Source organism: Dipodomys spectabilis, unplaced genomic scaffold (genome assembly GCF_019054845.1).
Source record: "Dipodomys spectabilis isolate Male_0828 unplaced genomic scaffold, ASM1905484v1 ptg000273l, whole genome shotgun sequence".
In the NCBI taxonomy this organism is placed as follows: domain Eukaryota; kingdom Metazoa; phylum Chordata; class Mammalia; order Rodentia; family Heteromyidae; genus Dipodomys; species Dipodomys spectabilis.
The window spans coordinates 8,182,118-8,207,282 of record NW_024870950.1 but is presented as its reverse complement, the minus strand read 5'-3'; the positions used below and the strand labels follow the sequence as shown (position 1 = coordinate 8,207,282).

The 25,165-nt window shown below is 40.3% G+C and overlaps 1 protein-coding gene across 3 annotated transcripts in view; it reads left to right on the top strand.

Moving 5' to 3' along the window:
• The window catches only part of Tango6 (transport and golgi organization 6 homolog), a 144,497-nt gene that overhangs the window by 55,562 nt on the left and 63,770 nt on the right, over positions 1–25,165 (top strand). For all 3 annotated transcript variants that reach the window (XM_042700644.1, XM_042700645.1, XM_042700643.1), the window contains exons 12-14: positions 1,149–1,283; positions 11,187–11,702; positions 14,682–14,739. In XM_042700644.1, the coding sequence (XP_042556578.1) occupies positions 1,149–1,283; positions 11,187–11,702; positions 14,682–14,739 (709 nt within the window). The remainder of the gene's footprint in view (positions 1–1,148; positions 1,284–11,186; positions 11,703–14,681; positions 14,740–25,165) is intronic.

The following is a 25,165-nucleotide window of genomic DNA, read 5'->3' as shown; positions in this document are numbered from 1 at the left end:
TGTTTTTGGATTGTGCCTTTGGTGCAGCGCCGGTGGCTCACGCCTATAATCCTAGCTACTCAGGAGGCTGAGATCTGAGGATCGAGGTTCAAAGCCAGCCCAGGCAGGAAAGTCTGTGAGACTCTTATCTCCAATAAATCACTAGAAAACCAGAAGTGGTGCTGTGGCTCAAGTGGTAGAGCGCTCACCTTGAGTTGAAGAGCTGAAGGATAGCACCCAAGCCCAGAGTTCAAGCCCCATAACCAACAACAACAGCAACAAAAAGTCTCCATCAAACCCTGGGTTACCTAGATTTTCTCTTTGTTATCTTCTAGTAGTTTATATTGAAGTCTCTAGTCCATTGGGAGTTAAACTACACAGTTTTTATTTTATATTCAAGAAGAGTAAAAGAAGTTTGATTAGTATATTAAAATATTTTGGAAACTGTAAAGAAGCTTTCTCCTTTCCTTAGCCCTATGTCCAGATAATCTTTTTGTTGTTGTTGTTGTTGGTTGTGGGGCTTGAACTCTGGGCCTGGGTGCTATCCCTGTACTTTTCAGCTCAAGGCGAGCGCTCGACCACTTGAGCCACAGCGCCACTTCCAGTTTTCTAGTGGTTAATTGGAAATAAAAGTCTCACAGACTTTTCTGCCCAGGCTGGGCTGGCTTTGAACAGAGGTCCTCAGATCTTAGCCTCCTGAGATTACAGGTGTGAGCCACCAGCACCCAGCTAGATAATCTTTTTGAGTCATAGACTATTTTTTTTTTTTTTGAGACAAGATCTCACTATTGTAGCGCAGGTTGGCCTAAAACTAGAGATTCTCATACCATGGCCTCCTAAGGACTGAAATTACTGTGTGGAGCTCCTGGGTTGCTGAACATGGGAAGGCCCTTGGAAGGAAGCCAGCACAGAGAATATGGAAGCCTCAAGCCCCACTCTTCATGTTTTTTGGCTTGTCTATCTCTTCATCTGAATGTTACCTATATCCTTTAGAATATCCTTTAGAATTAACTTGTAAATGTAAAAACCAAAAAACATGTTATTCATGACTTGATGTATTTGTTCTCATATTGATAAAGATGAAGTTGGAACATAAGAGGTATGGAGAATTTGTTTTGCTTTGTGTTTTTCTTAACTTGTCACTGATTCTAATTTCCCTTTTGTGGTAGGTTGTGGACTTTGTTGCAGCAACACTTCAGAGGGCATGCATAATCCTGGCCCGTGAAGCAGAGAGCACTGTGCAATCACAGACCCTAAGCATGGCCATGGGACTGGTGGCTGTCATGCTAGGAGGAGCTGTTCAGGTTAGTGACAGATAAGGAGCCAAACTTGACTCCTAGAGAGAAGAAAAGCAAAATACTTGCTATTTCCCTTCCAAATCCTAGTGAAAAATGAGAGTGGCTACTGTACCTAGGAGATACAGCTTAAACAAGTTGAGGTATTAATAAGAATTGTCTGCAAAGTAGATGACAAGAAAAGTATACTACGTCCACTTAGGTATCTATAAAACTTCACCATCAGAAGGGCAGGCCCTATTACTGCTTGGTGGTATTTTGCATCTGAGATAAATTCTACACTCTCTGGCCCTCATACTCCAAAATTCAGCCCTTGTTCCTACTACTGTATTCAGGGAAAATTCCTTAGCAATTCCTTAGTAATAGATGCTGAATCTAGATGGAATCAGTAGCTCCATTTAGCCCAGAATTCATATTGTATATTATGTTAAAGCATTGCTTACAGCCACTATATGTTGTATAAGTCTTTCATATACTTAATTTGTAGTTTCAAAATTTATTCATTCAAACATTTATTACAGGAAGTGGCGCTGTAGCTCAAGTGGTAGAGCGCTTGCCTTGAGCTGAAGAGCTGCGGGACAGTGCCCAAGCCCAGAGTTCAAGCCCCAAGACCGACAAAAAAAAACAAAAACAAAAACAAAAAAAACCAAAAACATTTATTACAAACTTGCCACATGCTGCATACTGAATTCAGTGACTGGGTACATAGCATTGGACAAAGCAGAAATGACACAGTTCACTAAGGGAATCATACCTGATTGTGTAAAAAGGAGAATTGAATGAAGTACCTCTAAAGAGAATTGGAGGGTTCCAAGAGAATGAGGCATCTAACGTAGGCTGAGAAGGCTCTGTTGAGGAAGTGTAAGTTTAAGCTAAGACTTGTGGTATATTCAGTACAGATGGAGTAATTTCTTCCAAGAAACATCATTCACAAGGACTCAGAAGCAGGAAGGGCTCCGAGTACTTAAGGCACTGACAGAAGATCAGTGTGACTGAATTGTAGAGATCCAGGTGAAAGTAGTACCAACACAAGGAAAGGCTAGGCATACATTTGGGTGGGAATGAAAATATTCATGCCACCTTAGGTTGGGAGACTACAAGAAAGAGTTGCCAGGCTCCAGTGGCTCACGCCTGTAATCCTAGCTACTGAGGAGGCTGAAATCTGAGATCGTGGTTCAAAGCCAGCTCAGGCGGAATAACCACTAGAAAACTGGAAGTGGCTCTGTGGCTCAAGTGGTAGAGCACTCACCTTAAGCTGAAGAGTGCAGGGACTGTGCCCAGGCCCTGAGTTCAAGCCCCATGACCGACCAAAAAAAGAAAGGAAGGAAGGAAGGAAAGCAAGCAAGCAAGCAAGCAAGCAAGCAGAGTAGTTCTCATTTTCCTTTCTAGAAGCTCACTGTTAGGGGCTGGTTGTTTCCTGAGACTGACATGACAGATGTGAATGCATAGCCTCTGCCCATCCCTAACTTCCTATGAGCCATCCTGAATCATTAACTACATCCTGGATTCCTCTGACTCTACAGATCATTAAGTGAATAGAAACATGTTACCCCCTGTTCTTTCGCTTTAGATAATTTTTTTTCCTGTTTGATTCATAGCTTCTAAAGCAATGCAGGGTTTTATATTTGTAACTTCAAAATTCTCGTATTAATTGACCATTGTCATGCTGAAGTCTTGGCTTTACATTTCAGAACCTTATGCTCTACCTGTCTCGTTAAGAGTCATCTTTTCTTTTTTTCTTCTTTCTTTTTTTTTTTTTTTGCCAGTCCTGGGGCTTGAACTCTGGGTCCAGGCACTGTCCCTGAGCTTCTTTTGCTCAAGGCTACTGCTGTACCACTTAAGCCACAGCTCCACTGCTAACTTTTTCTGTGATTAATTGGAGGTGAGTCTCATTGACTTTCCTGCCCAGGCTGGCTTCAAACCACAATCATCAGATCTCAGCCTCCTGAGTAGCTAGGATTACAGGCATGAACCAGCAGCAACTTAACTAATGTCATCAACTTAACTAATGAAATAAAATATAACAGCATCTAAGCCATTTGTCTTTCCCTTATAGTTTCTGTAATTAAAACAGTTGTTAAAAATTCATGTCTGGAAAGAGGATTTAATTTGTAGAAAGTCAAAGCTTAAGACTTCTAATAATACAACTATAATTCCAAACTCATTTTCTGTAATTTCAGGGTTGGTCATAAGTGAAAGTATTATATTGGTAACTGTCCCCTCAGAGAGCAATTTCTGCATGATCTTACAGAGTTCATGGATCTCTAAATCACTATTGCATGAAACTTAGTAGTCCATTCTCTCTCTCTCTTTTATATATATATATATATATATACACACATACATACATACACATGTGTGTGTGCATAGATAGATGGATAGATAGATAGATAGATTATAGGGCTGGGTATTGTCCCTGAGCTTTTATGCTCAAGACTAGTGCTTGCACTATAGCTCTATAGCTCTACTGGTTTTCTAGTGGTTAATTGGAGTTAAGAATCTCAAGGATCTTCCTGCTTGGGCTGGCTTCAACTCCTGATCCTTAGATCAGGCTCAAATACTCAGCCTCCTGAGTATTTGGGATTATAGGTGTGAGCCACCAGTGCCTGGCCATTTTAGAGCTTTAGATTTTTAGGAAGAACCCAAACCATATTGTTGCAGGAAGGCAGTGGTGCCTACCAGTGAAAAGCTGGGCTTCTAATCTGTGTGTGTGTGTGTGTGTGTGTGTGTGTGTGTGTGTGTGTGTGTGCGCGCGCGCGCGCGTGCGCGTGTGCACGTGCACGTGTATGCGCATGCATGCTGGTGCTGGAGTTTGAACTCTGGGCCTGGACACTGTCCCTTAGCTTTTTTGCTCAAGGATGGTGTTCTATCACTTGAGCCACTGCTCCACTTCTAGCTTTTTGGTGACTAATTGGAAATCAGAATCTCATGGGCTTTTCTCCCTGAGCTAGCTTTCAACCATGACCCTTACATCTCAGTCTTGGAGTAGCTAGGATTATAGATATGAGCCATCCATGCTCAGTTTCAGTTGTTCAGTTAAGCTCAACTATTTTCATATTAAAGATGGGAGATTTTTCTGTCTTCCACTGTCCTTTTTATAGAGAAAACAAAAGTATTCGTAGGAGTTCCTCAACAGATTTCTCTTATTTTATTTGTCAAAATAGGGTCATCTGACCACACTAAATGGAAGGAGAGCTAGACAGAGGTTTCTGTCTTCTGTTGACATTGATGATATGGGGAAAGGAAATGAGGTACCTAATAAAGGTTGGGAACATGTTAGTCCTATTTTTCAGGTGACTACTTTGGCTTTCAGGGTAGTAGTGCTGGGACTTGGACCCAAATCTCTCTCTCTCTCTTTTTTTTTGCCAGTCCTGGGGCTTGAACTCAAGGCTTGGGTGTTGTCCCTGAGCTTCTTTTGCTTATGGCTAGCATTCTACCACTTGAGCTACAGTGTCACTTCTGTTTATATGGTACTGAGGAATGGAACCCAGGACTTCATGAATGCTAAGAAGCACTCTACCATTAAGCCACATTCCTAGTGCTGCGTCCCCCTTCCCATCCCATCCCGCAAAAAAAAATAAATAAGTAAAATTAAAAAAAAACTTGATTACAAATTTTATATTTAGTTGCCTATAGTGGCATAAATACCAGCACTCAGGAGGCTGAGGCTGGAGGATCTCAGGTTCCAGGGTGGTCTGGGATATATAACAAGGTCATGTTCTTAAAAGAAGAAAAAAAAAGCCCACGGTTGGTAGCACACATCTGTAATCCTAGCTACTCAGGAGGCTGAGATCCAAGGATAGAGATTCAAAGCTAGCCAGGCAGGAAAGTCTGTGAGACTCTTACCTTCAATTAACCACAGAAAAAGAAAAAAAAAAGTCTGAAGTGGAGCTATGGCTTAAGTGGTAGTGCTAGCCTTAAGCAAAAAAGCTCAGGTATAGTGTCTAGGCCCCTAGTTCAAATCCCAGTAGTAGCACAAAAAGCCAAACCAAAACAAAATAGAAAGCTCATTGCTTTCTATCATTACCTCACAGTATTTGAGTATTTTAGGATTAACTAATGCAGTAAATATTTATTAAATGCCTTTCTACTCTTAAGAACTTACCTGAGTCTGATAAATTCATCATTAATTTTTGGGTGTGCTAGTACTGGGGCTTGAACTCAGGGCCTTATGCTCTTAGTTGGCTTTTTCCCTTGCCACTAGTGCTCTGCTACTTGAGCCATGCATGTACTCCTAGCATTTTGTTGATTAATTAGAGATAAGAGTCTCAAGGATTTGTCAGCTTGATCTGGCTTTGAACCTCAGTCCTCAGATCTAAGTCTCCTGAGTAGCTAAGACTATAGGCATGAACCCTACCAATGCCCTACCATCATCAGCTATTTTTCAAATCAGTTTTAAAATGATTCACATTTCTGTCTTGTGTATGTAAGGTTCATTATGAAACAGAGCAGGTAGGGGCATAGTGTGCCATGTACAAGGCTTTCACTACCCAACAGATAAGACTTTAGGACCTGCTGCATACTGAATTAAGACAAAAGTAAAAATATCACTTGTGAACACATTGTATTATGTATATGAAGAAAGACTCAGCATACAAACTGATCAGCCAGGTAGCTGAGGACACCATATATACAGAACTGAAAACACAAAGTATAAATGTAAATTTCCACAATTGGGAATTTTTAGGCCGAGTTTATTTTTTTGAAGTATTGGAAATTGAACTAGAGCTTCACATATTACTAGACAAGGGCTATATATACCCTTTCTCTTTTATTTTGTTTTTGAGATAAAAATCTCATTAGTTTGCCTTGCTGCCCTTAAACTCATGATCCTTCTGCCTCCTGAGTAGCTGAGATTAAAAGCATACACTGTCATACCTGGCTTTACCTGACTACACTTAACTGCCTGGTAAAAAAGCTTTCCTTAGGAGCTTTGTACTGAGCTTTTGAAGAAGATCTTATGTGTGGCTTTTTCATTTTACATATGTCCTTCTCTGGCTGTCACCCCAAATCCAATGGGCTTTTGGATGGCATTTTCTCTCTCTCTCTCTCTCTCTCTCTCTCTCTCTCTCTCTCTCTCTCTCTCTCTCTCCATCCTTAATCCCTACTTTACCAGTCCAATTTAAAAAAAAAATTGAAAATGTGCAGGAATTTAGAACAACTCACTATCTAACTGGATGACCCTGATACCTGGTCCAACATACCTTTCTTTATTTAATCTTGAAGTATTCCAGAAACTTTGGAAGAGAAGCAGCCAAAAGAAAAGCATCTGTTATTTGTGGGATGCTCCTTTTAGCCTTGAGGCTTTACATAGTTCTAATATCTGGATATGAGAGCTGTATTGAAAAGCAGTAACAGAGCTGGGCACTGATGTCTCAAGCCTATAATCTTAGCTACTCAGGAGGCTGAGATTTGTAGGATTGTAGTTTGAGGCCAGTCCAAAAAAGTCTGTAAGGCTCTCCAAAATAACCAACAAAAAGCATACCTGGAGATGTGGCTTAAGTGGTAGAGCACCAATTTAGCAAATATAAGGCCCTGAATTCAAACCCTAGTAGCATTAAAAAAGAAAAAGTAGTGACAGGAATAGAGATGAGGGCTCTAGGGTCAATTCTCATGTTCCTTGCTTTATTTATTGTTTATATAAATATATATATTGTTTATTTTTATTTTTTTCCAAGTCCTAGGGCTTGAACTCAAGGCTTAGGTACTGTCCCTGAGCTTCTTTTGCTTAAAACCAGCACTCTATCACTTGAACCACAGCACCACTACTGGCTTTTTCTGTTTATGTGGGTACTGAGGAATCGAACCCAGGGCTTTATTCTACTACTAAACCACATTTCCAGCCCCTTTATATTATTTTTGAGACAAGGTTTTCCCATTTATTCCAGACTTAAACACTCTTTTGTAATCCAGACTGGCCTCAAATTCATGAACCTTCTACCTCAGCCTTCAGAATACTGAGATTACAAGTGTGTACCACCATGCCTCACTCAGTTCCCAAATTTTGATAGTGGCCCTTGAAAAATAACTGCTTAGTGCGTAAGCTTTCTTCTTAACTAAATAAGTGAATATTACTTTATATCTCCAAAAAATTTCAAGTATTTATGAATAGATGTTACCTGTAGGCTTGAGTTTCCCTGATTATTCCCACAGTGGGAAGTCTGTAGGCTTAGGAGCTGAAAGAGTGCATAACTTTAATACCTGATAAAACTGGCTTATTCAGAATCCACATACCTGCCCAGGTAATTAGAAAAGTTGTCCGTTTGAGTAAGTTGAGTTCCACAATGACTAACAAGTTTGAAACAGGGAGAAGAGATTCTTATTGTTGCTGTGTCTGGGTTTTGCCATGCTGGGGACTTAACCGAAGACCTCATGTGTACTTGACAAATACTAACAATACTCCCAGCCCAATTCTGTGAGAACTGACAAGTGTATAATGGCATGTATCTACCATTAGAGTATCAGGCAGAGAAGTTTCACTGTCAGTTCAACCACTGATCTTCCTGCTATATTCATAGTTTTGCCTTGTTCGGATGTCATGTACTTTGAATTATACCATATGCAGTCTCTTTAGATTGGCTTCTTTCACTTACTATTATGCACTTACGGATCTTCTCTGTATTTTCATGGCTTGTAGCGCGTGCGCTCTCTGTAAGTGCTGAGGTTATCTGTTGTCTGCATGTATTACAGTTCATTTATCTAACCTCCTTGTGAAACAACATCTTGCCAGTATGGCTAGGGTTGTCATAAGCATCAAAACAGTTTTCAATTTGTTTGGATAAAGATCAAGGTATATTGTATGGTAAATGCATTTTCAGTATCTTTGATACTGAGATTTGAACGCAAGGGTTCAGACTCAGTCTAAGCATGTTTATTTTTATTTTTTTAAAAACTGTCAAGCTAGGGCTGGGAAGGTGGTTCAGTGGTAGAGCGCTTGCCTTGCATGCCTGAGGCCCTGGGTTCGATACCTCAGCACCACATAAGCAAAAAGAAAAAAGCCAGAAGTGGTGCTGTGGCTCAAGTGGTAGAGCGCTAGCCTTGAGCTGAAGAGCTGAGGGACAGCGCCCAGGCCCAGAGTTCAGGCCCCACAACTGGACCCCCCAAAAAAAAACAAAACAAAAACTGCCAAGCTAAACTGGACACTGGCTCAAGCCTGTAATCCTAGCTACTTAGGAGACAGAGATTGAGAAATCATGGTTTACCTTTAGCTCAGGCATAAAAGTTTTCAAGATCTCATCTCAACCAATAGCTGGGCATGGTGGTGTACATCTGTTATCCCAGCCACAGGGGAAGCACAATGGCTGGGTGCAGTGGTATGTGTCTGTCATCCACAGCGACATCACAGTAGGGGAGTTGCAGCCTAGACTGGCTGGGCATAAAGCCAGATCCAGTATTGAAAATAATCAATGCAAAATCGACTGGGACCATGGCTCAAGCAAACTGGAAGCTCTGAGTTCAATCCTCAGTACTACCTCCCCATCCCCCAAAAAAAGCAACCCTGCCAAACTACTGAAGTAGATTCTTGTTTACAACCTTGCCATATTTTGCTTAATACTCCTTTTTCAGCTATGCTTTTTCCCAGACTATATAGCTCATTTCTTATTTTTTGACACTCTTTTAAAGAACAGAAGTTTTTAATTTTACCAAAGTCAAGCTTACTAATATTTCTTTCATAGACTTTACCTTTGGTGTCATATTTAAAAACATGCCATACACAAGGCTATCTAGATCTAATATTATTTTACCTTGTAGGACCTTCTGTAGTTTTATATTTTCCATTTAGGTCTGAATCAATTTTTGTGAAAGGTGTAAGGTCTCTGTGCAGATGTATTTTTGTTTATATCAGCTTGTGAAAAATTTTTTTCTATTGTAGTGCTTCTTTGCCAAAGGTTGGTTGTTTATAGGCATGAGGGTCTTTTTCTCATTGATCTATATTTCATGCAGAATTTTAAAAAAGGAGTTGTTGTGTATGATAGAAATGAATAAGAGGCCATCTAGATTGTAGGTAATAGTTCTATTTCAGTGCTTAAAAATAAAAAGTCCATAATACTCTAGAGACATTTTAAGTGAAATTTAGCATAATAATAATGCTAGCAAAATTATTCTAAAGGGTCTTATCCAATTACACATAGGTCTCAGAAAAACTTGATCTTTTTTTTTTTTTTTTTGGTCGTGGGGCTTGAACTCTGGGCCTGGGCGCTGTCCACGAGTTCTTCAGCTCAAGTCAAGCACTCTACCACTTGAGCCACAGCACCACTTCCAGTTTTCTGGTGGCTAATTGAAGTTCAGAGTCTCATGGACTTTCCTGCTTTGAACCACGGTCCTCAGCTCTCAGCCTCCTGAGTAGCTAGGATTACAGGCGTGAGCCACCGGCGCCCAGCAATCCTTTTCTTAAATATTTGCCATATTTACTTTAGACATGCATATCCTTCCCATTCAGATATAGTAACATCAGAATAGTTACTTGTTTTATACATAAAGATAAGCTAACATATGTTGTGGAGCTAGAAATTCTACCATGTGTACATTTTACACTAATTTCTAATTGTATAAACAAATCTGAGGGCAGTATAAAGTAGTATTTCCTGGTAAAAATCTGACATATACCTTAAATTGTCATTTTCTCAAGAAGGTGGTAGGAAAAGTGAAGGATAATTGTTCTGTGGTTTTACAGTATAAAATGAGATTATTCAAGTTATCAGAAAATGGTTAGTTGCTTGACTGATTTAGTTGGATAATGAAATGAATGAATAATTAAATAGTAAACACTCTTTTGGCCTTGTCTCCAAAAGTATTTAAGATCCCCTGAGGTTTTCAGTTTTTCACAGCCTCATGCAGCCTGTGGTCATTATTGGAAAAGGATTATCACCAATACTTCTTACTGGCTATATGTGTATCTTTCCTAGTAGGTAATGTGGTATTATTAGCTTTTTGTTGTTGTTGTTCACAAGGTTGAACCTGTGGACTTGTAATTGCCAGGTCGACACCCAACCACTTGAGCCACACACAACCCTTTTTTGTTTTAGTTTTTAGATAGTATCTTATGCTTTTTACATAGGCCAGCCTTTGACCATAATCCTCCTGTTCTCTACCTTCTGAGTAGCTGGGATTATAGGTGTTAGTCACCAAATCCTCCCCTCTACTCCCCCAAAAAGATTCTTACATAATTTCTACTCCTGTTTTCTAAGAGAAATACCTTTTTGCCAGTTATCAGCCTGGTCCCTTCTAAACCTAAGATGCCTTTATCTGCTGACTTGCCTCTTTAGATCACACAGTTAAAAATGGCTTGATTTATTCCAGGGAAAATGTATAAGATATTAAGCAAGAATATGGGCTTTAGGGTCTGACTTCTTCGGTTAAAATCTTAACTGTCTTCCAGTTTCTTACCTTGAGCATATCACTTAAGTATTCTATGCTTTAGTTTCCCCTGTTTAAAATGTAGGAACTAGTGGGCTGGGAAGGTAGCTCAGCGGTAGAGTGCATGCTTTGCAAGCATGAGGCCCTGGGTTCGATTCCTCAGCACCACATAAACAGAAAAAGCCGGAAGTGGCGCTGTGGCTCCAGTGGTAGAGCGCTAGCCTTGAGCTGAAGAGCTGAGGGACAGCACCTAGACCCAGAGTTCAGGCCCCATGACCGGCAAAAAAAATAAAATAAAATGTAGGAACTAAGAGAAACTTGTTTCATGGGAGATAAATGAGTGTGTGTGTTAATTTGGAAAAGTATCTGTAGCTGGCAAGTATTGCAGAAATGTTAGCTATACTTATTGAGTGTTTGACACAGGTAATATCTGATTGCCCTGTGAACAAGATGTAACCCTTACCCTTTATATTCAGAATATGTTTCCTGGGCTTAAGCTCTGTTAACATTTTTCCACATTCATTTCAACTTGGCATCTTTTATTTCATTTTGTAGTTGAAGTCAAGTGATTTTGCAGTCCTGAAGCAGTTGCTCCCTCTGTTGGAGAAGGTTTCCAACACATACCCTGACCCTGTCATCCAGGAACTCGCTACTGATCTCCATATCACCATTTCTACCCATGGAGCCTTTGCCACTGAGTCTGTCAGTGTGGCCGCCCAAAGTACCCTGAAAAGAAAAGATCCAGAAGGGAAAATAGAAAAGCAGCAACAAACCAGTCATGACAGACACACAGGGGTAACTCAGAGCCACCTGGAACAACAGCAAAACCGTGAGAAATCCTCGCAAATGGGCCAGGAGTATAACACTCCTTTCATTCCTAAAGAAGACAGCGAGCCCAGCACTATCACAAATAAGAAATCGGGAAGCATCACCACAGAACAGCTCCAAGAGGTTCTTTTGTCTGCTTATGACCCTCAGATCCCAACTCGAGCTGCTGCCCTACGAACACTTTCCCAATGGATAGAGCAAAGAGAAGCAAAAGCCCTTGAGAGGCAAGAGAGGCTTCTCCAGGTGAGTAGAATACTACAAAGACCTGGGGCACAGCAAGGGCCCTGTTCAAGAGCATGCATTCAATTCAAGTGGCTTTGGATCATTTACAGAGTATGAAGCACTGTTCTGGATTATCCTCCAGGAAGTTTTCCATTCTTTCCTTTTTTCATTTTGTGATACTGGAGTTTGAACTCAAGGCTTTATGCTTGCCTCTTTTTGTATTATTTCAAAGTAACATCTTACTTTATGCCCAGACTGGCCTGTAATCCTATTTGTGCTTCTACTGTAGCTGGGATGACAAATATGGGCCACCACACCAGCCATTAGTTGAGATAGTCTCCCAAACTTTTATGCCCGGATTGGACTTGTACTTGATTCTTCAGTCTCTGCCTCCCAAGTAGGTAGGCATGATCCATAGCATCCAGCTTCCTACAGGAACTTGTAACTGGTGTGAGGAAACAAGACTTACTCATAGCAAGCTGGGCACCAATGGCTCACACCTGTCATCCCAGCACTCAGGAGGCTGAGATCTGAGAATCACAGTTTGAAGCTAGCCAGGGCAAGAAAGTCCATGAGACTTTTTATCTAATGAACCACTCAAAAACTGGAAGTGGAGCTGTAGCTCAAAGTGGTAGAGCTCTAGGCTTGAGCAAAAGAGCTCAAGGACAGTGCTCAGTCCCTGAGTTCAAGCCATACACCCAACAACAAACAACAATAACAAAAAAAAAAAAAAAGAAAGACTTAAGCTTAGTAAAGACTTGGAAGACAGGGCTAATAGATTGAACATGAACTGAGTCCATATAGGCAAGAAATACTGCAGAGAAAGTGTCGCAATCTTCTAGGGATGTAAATCTTGGTATGGCCTTTACAAACTGGTAAAGTCTGAGCATCTGAAAGAAAGAGCAACAGGAGCAAATTCCCAGATATGGGAAGATATCAATCCTAGGGAAGTCACCTGTCATTCTTGGCCCCTTGTAGAGAAGCATTGAGCAAGACTGGATCTCCTCCATCACAGAGAAAATGCTGTAAATTCTAGAATTACACAACAGAACATGCTTAGTGAGGATCTTTTTTCTCTGCCTCAGTATGGGTTAGACATTAAGAGCAAGGATCTTGAAACAACTGATTGGGAACCAATCCCAGGTCAGCTTCTTGGACAACTCACTTAAACACTTGAGACTTCAGGACAGTGATGACCTATATGCCTTAGCCATTAGACTAAAAATTATAATTCTAATTGAAAACATGTTATTATTATTAATTGTATAGTAATAATAACAATGTCTATTGAACCAGGCCATATGCCTTACAGACCTTGTTTATAATCTTATAGACATTGTTTATAATCTTCATACAATTATAATTTTGGTTTTATCCCATTTTTTAAATGAGAAAAACAAAGACAAATATGCTGAGGATTTTCTGACTCTGAAATATTGCTGCAAACTTAAATTTTTTTTAAGTAGTAAAAATAACCTTGCTAGCTGAGCAGTAGTGGCTCACGTCAGTGATCCTAACTGCTCAGGAGGCTGAGATCTGAGGATCATGGTTCAAAGCCAGCCCAGGCAGGAAAATACATTTGAGCCACACTTCTAGTCTTGGCTTTTTGCTGGTTAAAGGAGATAAAAGTCTTGAGAGTTTGCCTAGACTGGCTTTGAACCTTGATCATTAGATCTTAGCCTTCTGACTAGCTAGGAAGGATTATAGATGTGAGCCACCAACACCTATCTTTATAGTTAATCTTTACTTTGATCAAAAGAGTTTTGGAAACCAGGTACCAGGGGCTCATGCCTGTAATCCCAGCTACTCAGGAGGGTCAGATCTGAGATCGCAGTTGGAAGCCAGCCTGAGCAAAGAAAGTCTATGAAACTTACCTTTAATTAACCTCCAGAAAACCAGAGTGCTGTGGCTCAAAGTGGTAGAGCACCAGCCTTGAGTAATAAAGATCAGGGACAGAGCCCAGGCCCTGAGTTTAAGCTCCACAGCCAATAACAACAAAAAAATCCCTGACTATACCTGAGCTGCTGAATGCTAGGAATATATTTGTAATTTTCTTTAACTTTACTTAACCTTGATCTGCTATACATAATCGGTCATTGAGTACTGTCAATTCTTTTTTCTAAGAAGTCATTCAAATATATCTTATTCTTTATTTCCCTGACTGCTATCCTAGATTAAGTTTTTCTTACTCCCTACACATTCCAGCCTGACCATCTTCCCAAATTGCCTAATCTTAGACTCTCCCTAACACACATCAGATGTAGAGACAGCAATGTTATAAAACATGGCTGTGCAAAAGAGACATGGCACTCTACATGGAGCAGATACTCTAGTCTCTCCTTAGACATCAAGGAGAAGGAACATGGCCAATCTTTCCTTGGCTCTTAGATTCAGAACCTAGCATGCCATCATAACAGCATCTTCTAGATAATCTATAACCACTGCAGTTGACACCCTGGGGAATTCCTGATTTACGAGATGTATTCTGAGTCATGTATTACCGATGTTAATTGAAAAACTATAATGTGAAAGATTTGCTTAAAAAAATAAGGTAAATGGATTCAAAGTTATTTCAATATAACGTCTCTATCTCACCTGCAATTGCCTATGCTTTGTTAGTGCAAGAGAACAGGATCAGATTGTGCTGCCAATTGCACAGAACCCCTACACCTTACCTCTTGTGTCACATTCTGTAGTTTGTCACATCATATGTGAGAATGTGGTCATTTGGATGACAGAAAAATGTTGAGAATTATTCTTCCTGATACTGATTTCCATGACTACTGCTAGTAAATACTTGACTACTCCAAGAAGTATCTCTTCCTACTTCTCCACTTTTTAACTGTTATAAAAATTAGACTTCAAAGCACATAGACTATTTTTTTTGCCAGATTCTAAGCCAGACCAGCTCTTATTACAAGTAGAAAAGCTTTTACTCTTTTGAGGCTACAAGTAAAGGGGTCCTTTGTGATTCATATTGCTCTGTGTTTGTGGTTCTAGATATTCTTGGAGAACTTGGAACATGAGGACACTTTTGTGTATCTATCTGCAATTCAGGGTAAGTTAGTCCTGGTTAAAGGACTTTGAATCTGTGGAATGTTTTGGTAATAATTTTAGTTTTGGGGGGGATTCTTTGTTATTCTAAGTCTCCATTACTTTGTGGGTTCTAAATCTAGAGAGAGTATAGAAAATTAGGTAACCTTCATAACAGGATAAGAGATAGACATAGGAGATAGGATGAACTCAGTTTCCCCAGGTGCTGTCAAGAACTAGGGCTCTAAAGGCCATCAACCAGCCTTTCATTCACCTTTCATTCTTCTCAGATGGATGGACTTAAGATTTTAATTTTGGCTGAGTGCTGGTGGCTCATACCTGTCATCCTAGCTACTCAGGAGGCAGAGATCTGAGGATTACAGTTCGAAGCCAGCTGGGGCAGGAAAGTCCATGAGACTTTTGTCTCCAATAAACTACTCAAAAAAGCTAGAATGCTAGCCTCGAGAAAAAGAAGCTCAGGGACAGTGCCCAGACCCAGAGTTCAATCCACAGGACCAGCCAAAAAAAAAGTCTCACGGTCTCAATTGCCCATGTATGTATGAAGAGGTTTCAGTTCTATAAGATAGTTACTTTTGGGGCTGGGAAGGTGGCTCAGTGGTAGAGCGCTTGCCTTGCATGCATGAGGCCCTGGGTTCAATTCCTCAGCACCACATAAGCAAAAAGAAAGCCAGAGGTGGCACTGTGGCTCAAGTGGTAGAGCGCTAGCCTTGAGCTGAAGAGCTGAGGGACAGCGCCCAGGCCCAGAGTTCAGGCCCCATGACCGGACCCAAAGAAAAAAAAAAAGATAGTTACTTTTTGTTGGATTGCTGGTGGTAATATGCATAACTTTTTAGATTTAAATCTCTTTTTTTTTTTTCTGGTATCATAGCTTGAACATAGAGCATTGTGGCTAGAGGATTACTATTTGAGCCACACCAGCAGCCATGCTTTTTACTGGTTATTTGGGAGATGGAGACTCTTGGACTTTTCTGCCTAGGCAGACTTCAAACCAAGATTCTCCTCCAGAATAACTAGGATTACAGTTGTGAGCCACTGGTGCCTGGTTTCAGATTTAAATCTTAAGTAGGCTGATGTTATCAGTTATTCCTATTTAAACTACTCAAGCATTCTATGGCTTAAAATACAGATCATTTATTATCATAACATTTTTGCATCTACAAACCAGTTGAGGTTCAGCAGATATAGGCTGGGCTTGACTGGGAAGCTTTGCTTCTCCCTGCAGGTCTTGGGGCTGGCTCTATGCATACATTCCTGATTGTGCTTGGTCAGTAACCTTCCAAGCATGTTCTCATGGAGATGATGTTGGAAGTGGTAGAGAGCAAGCAAAAAATCAAGAGGCCTCTTTAGACCTAAGCTTCAAATAACATCCTTTCATTTCTGCCTCATTCTGTTGGCCAAAGTAAGTCATGTAGTCCAGCTTGTAGGTTAAAAAATACACTCTGTTCCTGTAGTGGAATAAACTGCCAAGACCTATAGCACAGTCTGTGGATGTAGAGAGTGCAGAATTCATACTAGTAAGGCATTTGTTCACACTGTGTGTTCTGTTTACTTTCCAAAAGCAAGGCTCACAAAGAACACCGAAGTGGGGAACAGGTTCTGACAGGCTTATTATTTCTGGATGCAATTTGGGTTTGTTGTATACAGACTTACTATTTGAAGCTTAAGAGATAATGCAGAGAGGAAAACATGCAGTGATGAAGGCCTGAGCCTAGGAATTCTTTCTTTACTCAACAAACATGTTGTGTACCTATTATATACAAAACACTTTAGATTAACTGTGAGTTGTGTTGAGATTGAAAGGTAAAACAAATCCTTCAAAGGAAACAAAATGACCACCCAAGGAGGTAAAAAGACAAGTTATGTGAAATCAGGCAAGATGGGGAACTTTTTTCTGCCATTAGGATAGTTATAGCATCCTTCAAGGGCCACACAAAATTATCAGTACAGAAAATGGAGATATAGCTCATGTGTTAGACCTCCAGTCTTGAGCAGAAAAGCTCAGAGTATGAAACCCTGAGTTCAAACCCCAGTATAGACACCAACAACAAAAAACAGATTGTCAATATAGGCAGATGGTCACAGGCAACTGATAAAAAGCATAGGTATCTGATCTGACCTGCCACAGATCAAATGATTTCACAGGCTTATACCACCCTAAAGCTGGAGGTTCCTCACCCATAGTAGAGGGTTCAGGAGAGAAGGTTAATTAACCTAATGCAGAGAGGTAGAGGAGCCCTGGAGGCTCTGCCCCGTGGTGCTCAAGAGGCCACATGAGGTTATGTGATATGGAATGGTACTTACAGAAATCAGAAATGAATCTGGGTGCTGGTGGCTCATGCCTGTAATCCTAGCTAACCAGGAGACTTGAGATCTGAGGATCATGGTTCAAAGCCAGCCCAGGCAAGAAAGTCTGTGAGACTCTTATTTCCAATTAACCACCAGAATGCCGGAAGTAGCACTATGGCTCAAGTGGTAGAGTGCTGTCCTTGAGCTGAAGAGCTGAGGGACAGGGCCCAGGCTCAGAGTTAAAGCCCCACAACTAATCAAAAAAATAAAAAGAAAGAAATCATAGAAATGAATAAAGCAGGAACTGCCAGGTACCAGTGGCTCATGCTTGAAATCCTAGCTACTCTGGAGGCTGAGATCAGATGATTGCAGTTTGAAGCCAGCTGGGGCAAGAAAGTCCATAAGACTTTCTTTTCTTTTCTTTTTTTTTTTTGGACAGTCATGGGACTTGAACTCTGGGCCTGGGCGCTGTCCCTCAGCTCTTCACCTCAAGGCCAGCGCTCTACCACTTAAGTAACAGAGCCACTTCCGGTTTTCTGGTGGTTAATTGGAATAAGAGTCTCACGGACTTTCTTGCCTGTGCTGGCTTTGAACTCCGATCCTCAAATCTCAGCCTCCTGAGTAACTAGGATTACAGGTGTGAGCCACCGTCGTCCAGCAATGGCACTCTTTTCTCCAGTAAACTAATCTGCAAAAACTGGAAATGGCCCTGTGGCTCAAGTGGTAGAGTGCTAGCCTTGAGCACAGAGGCTCAGGGACAGTGCCCAGGTCCAGAGTCCATGTCCCAGGATTAGCAAAAAGATTAAAAAATAAATAAAAATAAAGCAGGAACTTAGAATGCCTCTAATAAATAACTCAGAAAACAGACCATCCTGGGCTTTCCTAAAAAAAAAAAAAACTATAATACTGTCAAGGAGATTTTTTTTTTCTTTTTTTTTTTTAAGGACTAGGATTTGGGAAATAGTGGAATGTCATTCTAATGTGGCAGCATTGCTGATTGGAATAAGTTCCTTAGCTGATTAACCCATTGAGCTCATTAGCCTTTAGGATCTACTGTCAAAATTGCAACAGTTGGTGTTGTGTTTGTTTTTAGTGATTTTAATTGGTGTGCTAATCAGTTAGAGGCTAATTTGGTGATGAAAAACATGGGAGGTGGCAGTATAATTTCTCCTCTTAGTTCCCTAAGATGGACAAGATTTAACTAATTGATGTTTTGGTGTTTGTAATGTGCACTTAAAAGCCAAGCCTTGGGTGAATTTCCCATTAAGAAAGGCAAGAGCTCAATTTTCCCACCTGCATTGCCAAGGTAGTTTCCCTAAGCCTAAACCACCGCAGCATCAAAGCCATCCAGACTCCCAGAAGTCCTAAGGACAGGGTGGCCTAGTTGTCCCACTTCATGCTGGGGTGTAAGTGTATATTTAAAGTTCGCCTCATCTAGGCTGCTTAGATAGCTCCATGTTAGAGCTATAGTGTCTGATTTTGCTTAGTTTGTTGATACATTGGATTTCTTTTATGAGTTCTGTTTGTCTGTGTTATGGTAGAGAAGAGAAAAACAAAATTCTTCTGTCAGAGAATTAAAATTAAGTAAACTCATTCATTTAAGAGATATTGACATTTATTGATGTTTGATTTAGGAACTTCTCATGTACCTATCATCTGACCATCACAGCCATCTGAGAACTAAATTCCCTATGAGTTAATCTTGAGTTTGACTAAAAGACTTATCTTCATCTTTGCTTGTTCTCACTGGGAGAGTAGGGGTGGAGTTCATTGTCCTAGAAGTTCATTGTCCCATATACTACTACTTCTGGCAGAGAATTATTTACAAAGTTGCTAAGTTCCAGTTATCATCCAGTTTACAGATAGATCAATGGCGCCATCTTTTCCTTTTTTCCCTCCTTCCTTCCCTCCTTCCTTCCCTCCTTCCTTCCTTCCTTCCTTCCTTCCTTCCTTCCTTCCTTCCTTCCTTCCCTCCCTCCCTCCCTCCCTTCCTTTTTTTTTTGGTTGTGGGGCCTGAACTCTGGGCCTGGGCTCTGTCCCTCAGCTCTTCAGCTCAAGGCTAGCACTCTACCACTTGAGCCACGGTGCCATTTCTGGCTTTTTTCTTTTTGCTTATGTGGTGCTGAGGAATCGAACCCAGGGCCTCATGCATGCAAGGCAAACACTCTACCACTGAGCCCCCTTTCCAGCCCCCTTCCTTTTTTTTTTTTTAAACCAATACTTGTGGTTCCATACTTTATAGGCAGCCACTCTACCACTGAGGTGTGACCCCAGTCCCAGATGACTTGATTTTAAACATACTAAAATTGTTTCCCCTTTCTGTAGTCATTCCTCATTGTTGTTGGGGTTTTTTGTTTGTTTGTTTGTTTATTGTTGGTTGTAGGGCTTGAACTCTGGGCCTGGGCACTATATCCCTGAGCTATTCAGTTCAAGGTGAGCACTCTACCACTTGAGCCACACAGCACCACTTCCAGTTTTTTTTTTCTGGTGGTTAATTGGAGATAAGAGTTTCATGGAGGGCTGGGAAGGTGGCTCAGTGATAGAGCGCTTGCCTTGCATGCATGAGGCCCTGGGTTCAATTCCTCAGCACCACATAAGCAAAAAGAAAAAAGCCAGAAGTGGCGCTGTGGCTCAAGTGGTAGAGTGCTAGCCTTGAGCTGAAGAGCTGAGGGACAGCGCCCAGGCCCAGAGTTCAGGCCCACGACTGGACCCAAAAAAAAAAAAAAGAGTTTCATGGACTTTTCTGCCTGGGCTAGCTTTGAACCAGGATTCTCAGATCTCAGCCTCCTGAGTAGCTAGGATTACAGGCATGAGCCCCTCTGGTGCTTGGCCCTCATTGTTTTTATTGTCCATACTGTCATACAAGTAATACATTCTCATTATCTTAAAATTTTCAATGACAAAGAAGTGTAGAGGGTAAAAAGCAGAAGTGTATGTCATTTTTCACATTTCAGTTTTGAAATACTTGTTGAGTAATGAATGTGATAAATAATTTAGTGATATTCTTCAGTAAGATAGTATAGCTAGATTATTTATAATGGTGTGAGTCTGGTCAGGTGTCTTCTCAGTCCCTTTCAAATAAAGGACATTGTGGAACCAATAGATGCATTTCAAGGGTCCAAGTGATTCCCTCTCAGTGTCAAAAGGATTTTTGTTGTTTGTGGTGAGAGTACTGGGGTCGAACCTGGATCACATGTATGCTATGTAATTGTTCTACAACTGAGCTTTATACTCAGTCCCAAAAGATCTTGGAATAAAACTCTGGGCTTATTAAAAACAAATAGAAAACCACCTATGCCCTGAGCCAACATGGGAGGTGAAGGGAGTCAGGCATCTTGACATGTCCAGACAAATTACACTCTCTCTTCCATTCTCTTCCTTTCAGAGAACAGTTTTTATTTTTTATCAAAAGAGTCAAAGGGGGTAAGGTAGAAAGCCCAGAAGGGGACTATAGATTCAGGATGGCATTATTCTTAACAGATTTCAAACTGAGCAGGATTGCAAGCCTTAACTTGTGAGGCAATGAACTCTATCTCCTTCTCAGATTTCTACCTCAAATAAAGAAAGTTGAGAAACCATTAACTGAAAATAATTTTATCCCTTGAAGGATCATCTAATTGGATCTGGCATGGAAATTTGGAATGCAGTCCTGTGAAGTTTATCATCTCCATTTATGTCCTTGAAATGGGAAGATTTCTTTTATGTTCTGTCTGGTTTCTGTAGCATCTAATTAACAATGAGCATTTATTGAAAGTCTTTCATATGTGCTCTCTCAGTAAACTCATGAAGTAATTCTGTGAAGTAGAAATTATCCTAATTTTTTAAACTTCTTATTTTATTATTTACATACTTAAAATTCACCAAATTCAAGTATGTAAGTCAGTGGTTTTTAGTATAAAGAGTTTTATGACCATCACTGCTATCTAATTTTATTTTCATCATCTCATATCCATTGTCAGTACTTCCCATTCCTCTTTCCCACAGCCCCTGCAGCCTAATATACTTTTTTTCTCTGCCACTGAGACATACACCCATCCCTCATCTACCTTTTCTCTGAATTTATACTGGACATTCATGTAAATGGAATCATAGAGTACAATGGCATCAGACAAAGATCTTTTCTATCTGGCTCCTTTCACTTTAGTATAATTTTTTGAGGGTCATTCTTGTTATAGAATGGATTGTTACAGTTCATTTTGTAACTCAATACTTTGCCATACTCATTAGCTACTGTTTAGTTATCATCAGCTAATGGATTATTTCTACCTTTTCACATATGAATAGTATTGTTCTAGACATTCATGTACAGGTTGTATGAGCAGCCTTTTTTCTGGTTAACTGGAGATGAGTCTCATCCAACATCTATTCTCAGATTGCAGCCTCCTGAATGAATAGCTAGGATTATAAGCATGAGCCACTAGCACTGGGGCCACAGTTAGGGTTTTTGTTTTTATTTTTGTTTACTTAAGGGTTTATTTGGTCATTTACCTTGAGCTCAAGGCCTGGGCACCCTCCCTGAGCTTTTTTGTTCAAAGCTAGCACTCTACCACTTTGAGTCACAACTCTGCTTCTGGTTTTTGGGTGGTTAATTAAAGGTCTCACAGACATTCCTGCCCAGGCTGGCTTAGTACTGTGATCCTCAGATCTCAGCCTCCCAAGTAGCTAGGTTTATACATGTGGGCCACTACTGCCTGGATCGCTGTTATTTTGGTCTTCAAGATTGTTCTAGATAATTACCATATGGAATAAATGGCAATAAGTAATGTAGAAATTTCCATTGTATTACATGCCAGTCATACAACCCTACAAGTTAGTAATATCACCTCCATCTTTTTTTCTTTTTTTTTGGTCATAGAGCTTTAACTCTTGGCCTGGCTGCTATCCCTGAGCTCTTCACCTCAAGGCAAGTGCTCTACTTTGAGCCACAGTGCCACTTCCAGTTTTCTGGTGGTTTATTGGAGATGAGAATCTCATGAACTTTCCTTGCCTGGGCTGGCTTTGAACTATGATCCTCAGCTCTCAATCTCCTGAGTAGCTAGGATTATAGGCATGAACCACTGGTGCTCAGCATCACCCTCATCTTACAGAAGAGGAGACTGAGGCCCAAAGAAGTTATTTACTTGGCCCAAAGTGACTCAGATAAAAGTGACAAGATCAAGGTTTGAATCCAAGTCCCTTTGACTCTGAAGACTACGCTCTAGCCAGAGTGAGAAATAAAAAATCATGAAGCCCATACTTCCTGTTAAAGGTTTTTGTTTTGTTTTGTTTTTTGTTTTATAGTGGTCTTAGTATAGGAGAACCAGGCCTGCCTATGGAAATCAGCAAATCAGTCTTTTATAATTTAATAATATGCTGATGTCTTACCTACTTGATTTTTGTTTTGAATATTTGGCAATGTGTAGAATATTCATTTTTAAGTAATCTCTATGTGTATCTTTGCAGCTCATTTTCCAAACTTATACTTCCTGCTCTGCTTCCCACTGATGGACATCATGTTTCAGCATTATAGAGTCAGGAGCATTAGGAAAGGCTTCAGAAGTTGGTTCTGGCATTAATGCAGTTTGCTTTTTGTCTTAGCCTGTTTTGAGCTGCTGTAACAGAATATTTGGGCCTGGATAATTTATCAAGGACATTTATTGGTTTTATCTCTAGGAGCTGAGAGATTTAAAGGCTAAGGGCCCAGATCTGGTGAGGGTCAGGTGTGGTGAGGACAAAGACCAAAAGATAGGTTTGGAGGTAAAAGGTTTGAACCCATCCTTTTCAGCAAGCCACTGCCCACTCCCACCATGATGGCATCAGTCCATTTATGAGGGCAGAGTCCTCATGACTAATCACTTTATAAAAGTCCCATCTCTCAACACTGTGGTAACTAAGGATTGACTTTTAGCTCATGAACTTTGAGGAACACATAACACTGAGATTGTGGAGTTAGGGAAGCCTCTAGTTTTCTGTATAGTACTCTTGAGATTTGTTGTATTTCTGATGCCAGTAAATAGCATGTTTAAATTATCTGTTTAAAATAATTACAAATTATTCATATACTGCTGGTAGAAATGCAAAATGCTGAAGTTGTTGTGAAAAAAACACCTGGCAGTTCTCAAGAAGATAAACATAGTTATCATATGACCCACATGTTGTACCCATATTCCATTTTGGGAGAAGTAACACATTCACACAAAAGTTTATATGTCAGCATTACTTGTAACAGTCCCAAAATAAGAACAACTAAGATATGGATGAATGGATAATTAAAATCTGGCACATTTATATAATGGAATATTAGTTGACAATGAAAAGGAATGATTCATACTTTGATATGAATGAACCTTAAAATGTGGTAAATGAAAGAAGGCAGAAACAAAAGGCTATATATAATATGATTCCATTTATATAAAATATACTGAATAGGCTGATCTTTTTTTTTTTTTTTTTTGGTCCGGTTGTGGGGCCTGAACTCTGGGCCTGGGCACTGTCCCTCAGCCCTTCAGCTCAAGACTAGCACTCTACCACTTGAGCAACAGCACCACTTCCGGCTTTTTTTCTTTTTGCTTATGTGGTGCTGAGGAAGCAAACCCATGCAAGGCAAACACTTTACCACTGAACTACCTTCCCAGCCCTAGGCTGATCTTATAAATATCAAAAGTAGTGGTTACTAAAGGACAGAGAATTGGAATGGGATATTACATAATGGATATCAGGTTTCTTTTTTGAGGAGATGAATATGTTTTAGAATTACATAGTTGTGATCATTGAATGACCTTATAAAATATACTTACAGTAATTGAGTTATACACTTTTAAAATTAACTTAAGATCTGGAGGCATAGCTCATATGGTAGAGTGCCTGCCTAGCAATCACAGGTATCTGAATTCAAGCTCCAGTATCAGGGAAAGAAAGAAGGGAGGAAGGAAGGAAGGAAGGAAGGAAGGAAGGAAGGAAGGAAGGAAGGAAGGAAGGAAGGAAGAAAAGATGGAGAAAGTAGAGAAGAAAAGGAAGAAAGAAGAGAGAAAAGAAAGAAAGAAAATAAGGTGGGGCATGGCCTATACTTATCCACTTTGGTGGTAGAGATTGGAAGAATCTCAACTTAAGATCTGCCCAGGTAAAAAGTTAACCAGACCCTTATTTCAACCAATAAATCTGTGTGATATGTGCCTTTCATCTCAGCTACATAAGGGCCATAAATAAGAGGAATAGGTTTCAAGACTGTTCTGGGCAAAAACTGTAGCCGTCCTTGAAAAATAACTGATGCAGAAAGGATTGGGAGCATGTCTCAAGAGGTAGAACACTTGTCCATCAAGATCTAGACTCTAGTTCAAACCCCAGTATGAACAACAACAACAAAAATACTGCCAAAAAATGTGTTTAACTTAAAAATTCAGTACAGTAGTTTTTCATAGAGCTCTTGGGCATATGAAGGATGGATGGCGGGATTTAGATGGAAATGGAGTCAGAGATTGAGGTGAAAGGGAGAATGAATGCTGGAAGATATTGAGGAGTGAGGCAGGCAAAAGGGAAGGAAAGCAGTTCAGGTTGTCAGTGGCACAATGCAGGCCCTAGGTGAGGAGCATGATCAACTGGAATATGGAGGGCTTTCCTGCATGGGCTCCAGGGGCCTTTGTACTTTCCAGTTTTCACTTCTCCAACTAATGGCTTGGTGCTAGCTTTCCTGGATTTGAAGGCATCATCCTTGCTAATAGTTACTATTTATTTGCCTTTTTTCCCTCATGATTTACTAGTATTACCTATATATCACATAAAACTTAAATTATTTTATTTGCTCCTCTGGACAACACAATCAGAGCCAGTATCTATCTCCACATTTTCTCAGACAAAGAAACCAAGACTCAGAAGTTGTTACTTAGCCAACCAGCAGGTAATGGATTCAACTCCACAACCAAGGCCCTTAGAACCTTTCTCAAATCCCCATGGCCCCTGCACTTGCAGGCAGTAAAATTAAGCTGTGGAACCAGTTGATCTTGACATTTCCAGCTAAGCAATTACAGACTTCTTAATTTCATGGTTTCCAGGGCTCATTTCAAATCCTTCACCTCTTATTCATGTAGACTAACTGTCACATAGGCAAGATTCTCAAGCAAGAAGGCAATTGTGAGCTACCTTGGGCTAAAAGAGTTGCTTTTTAAATG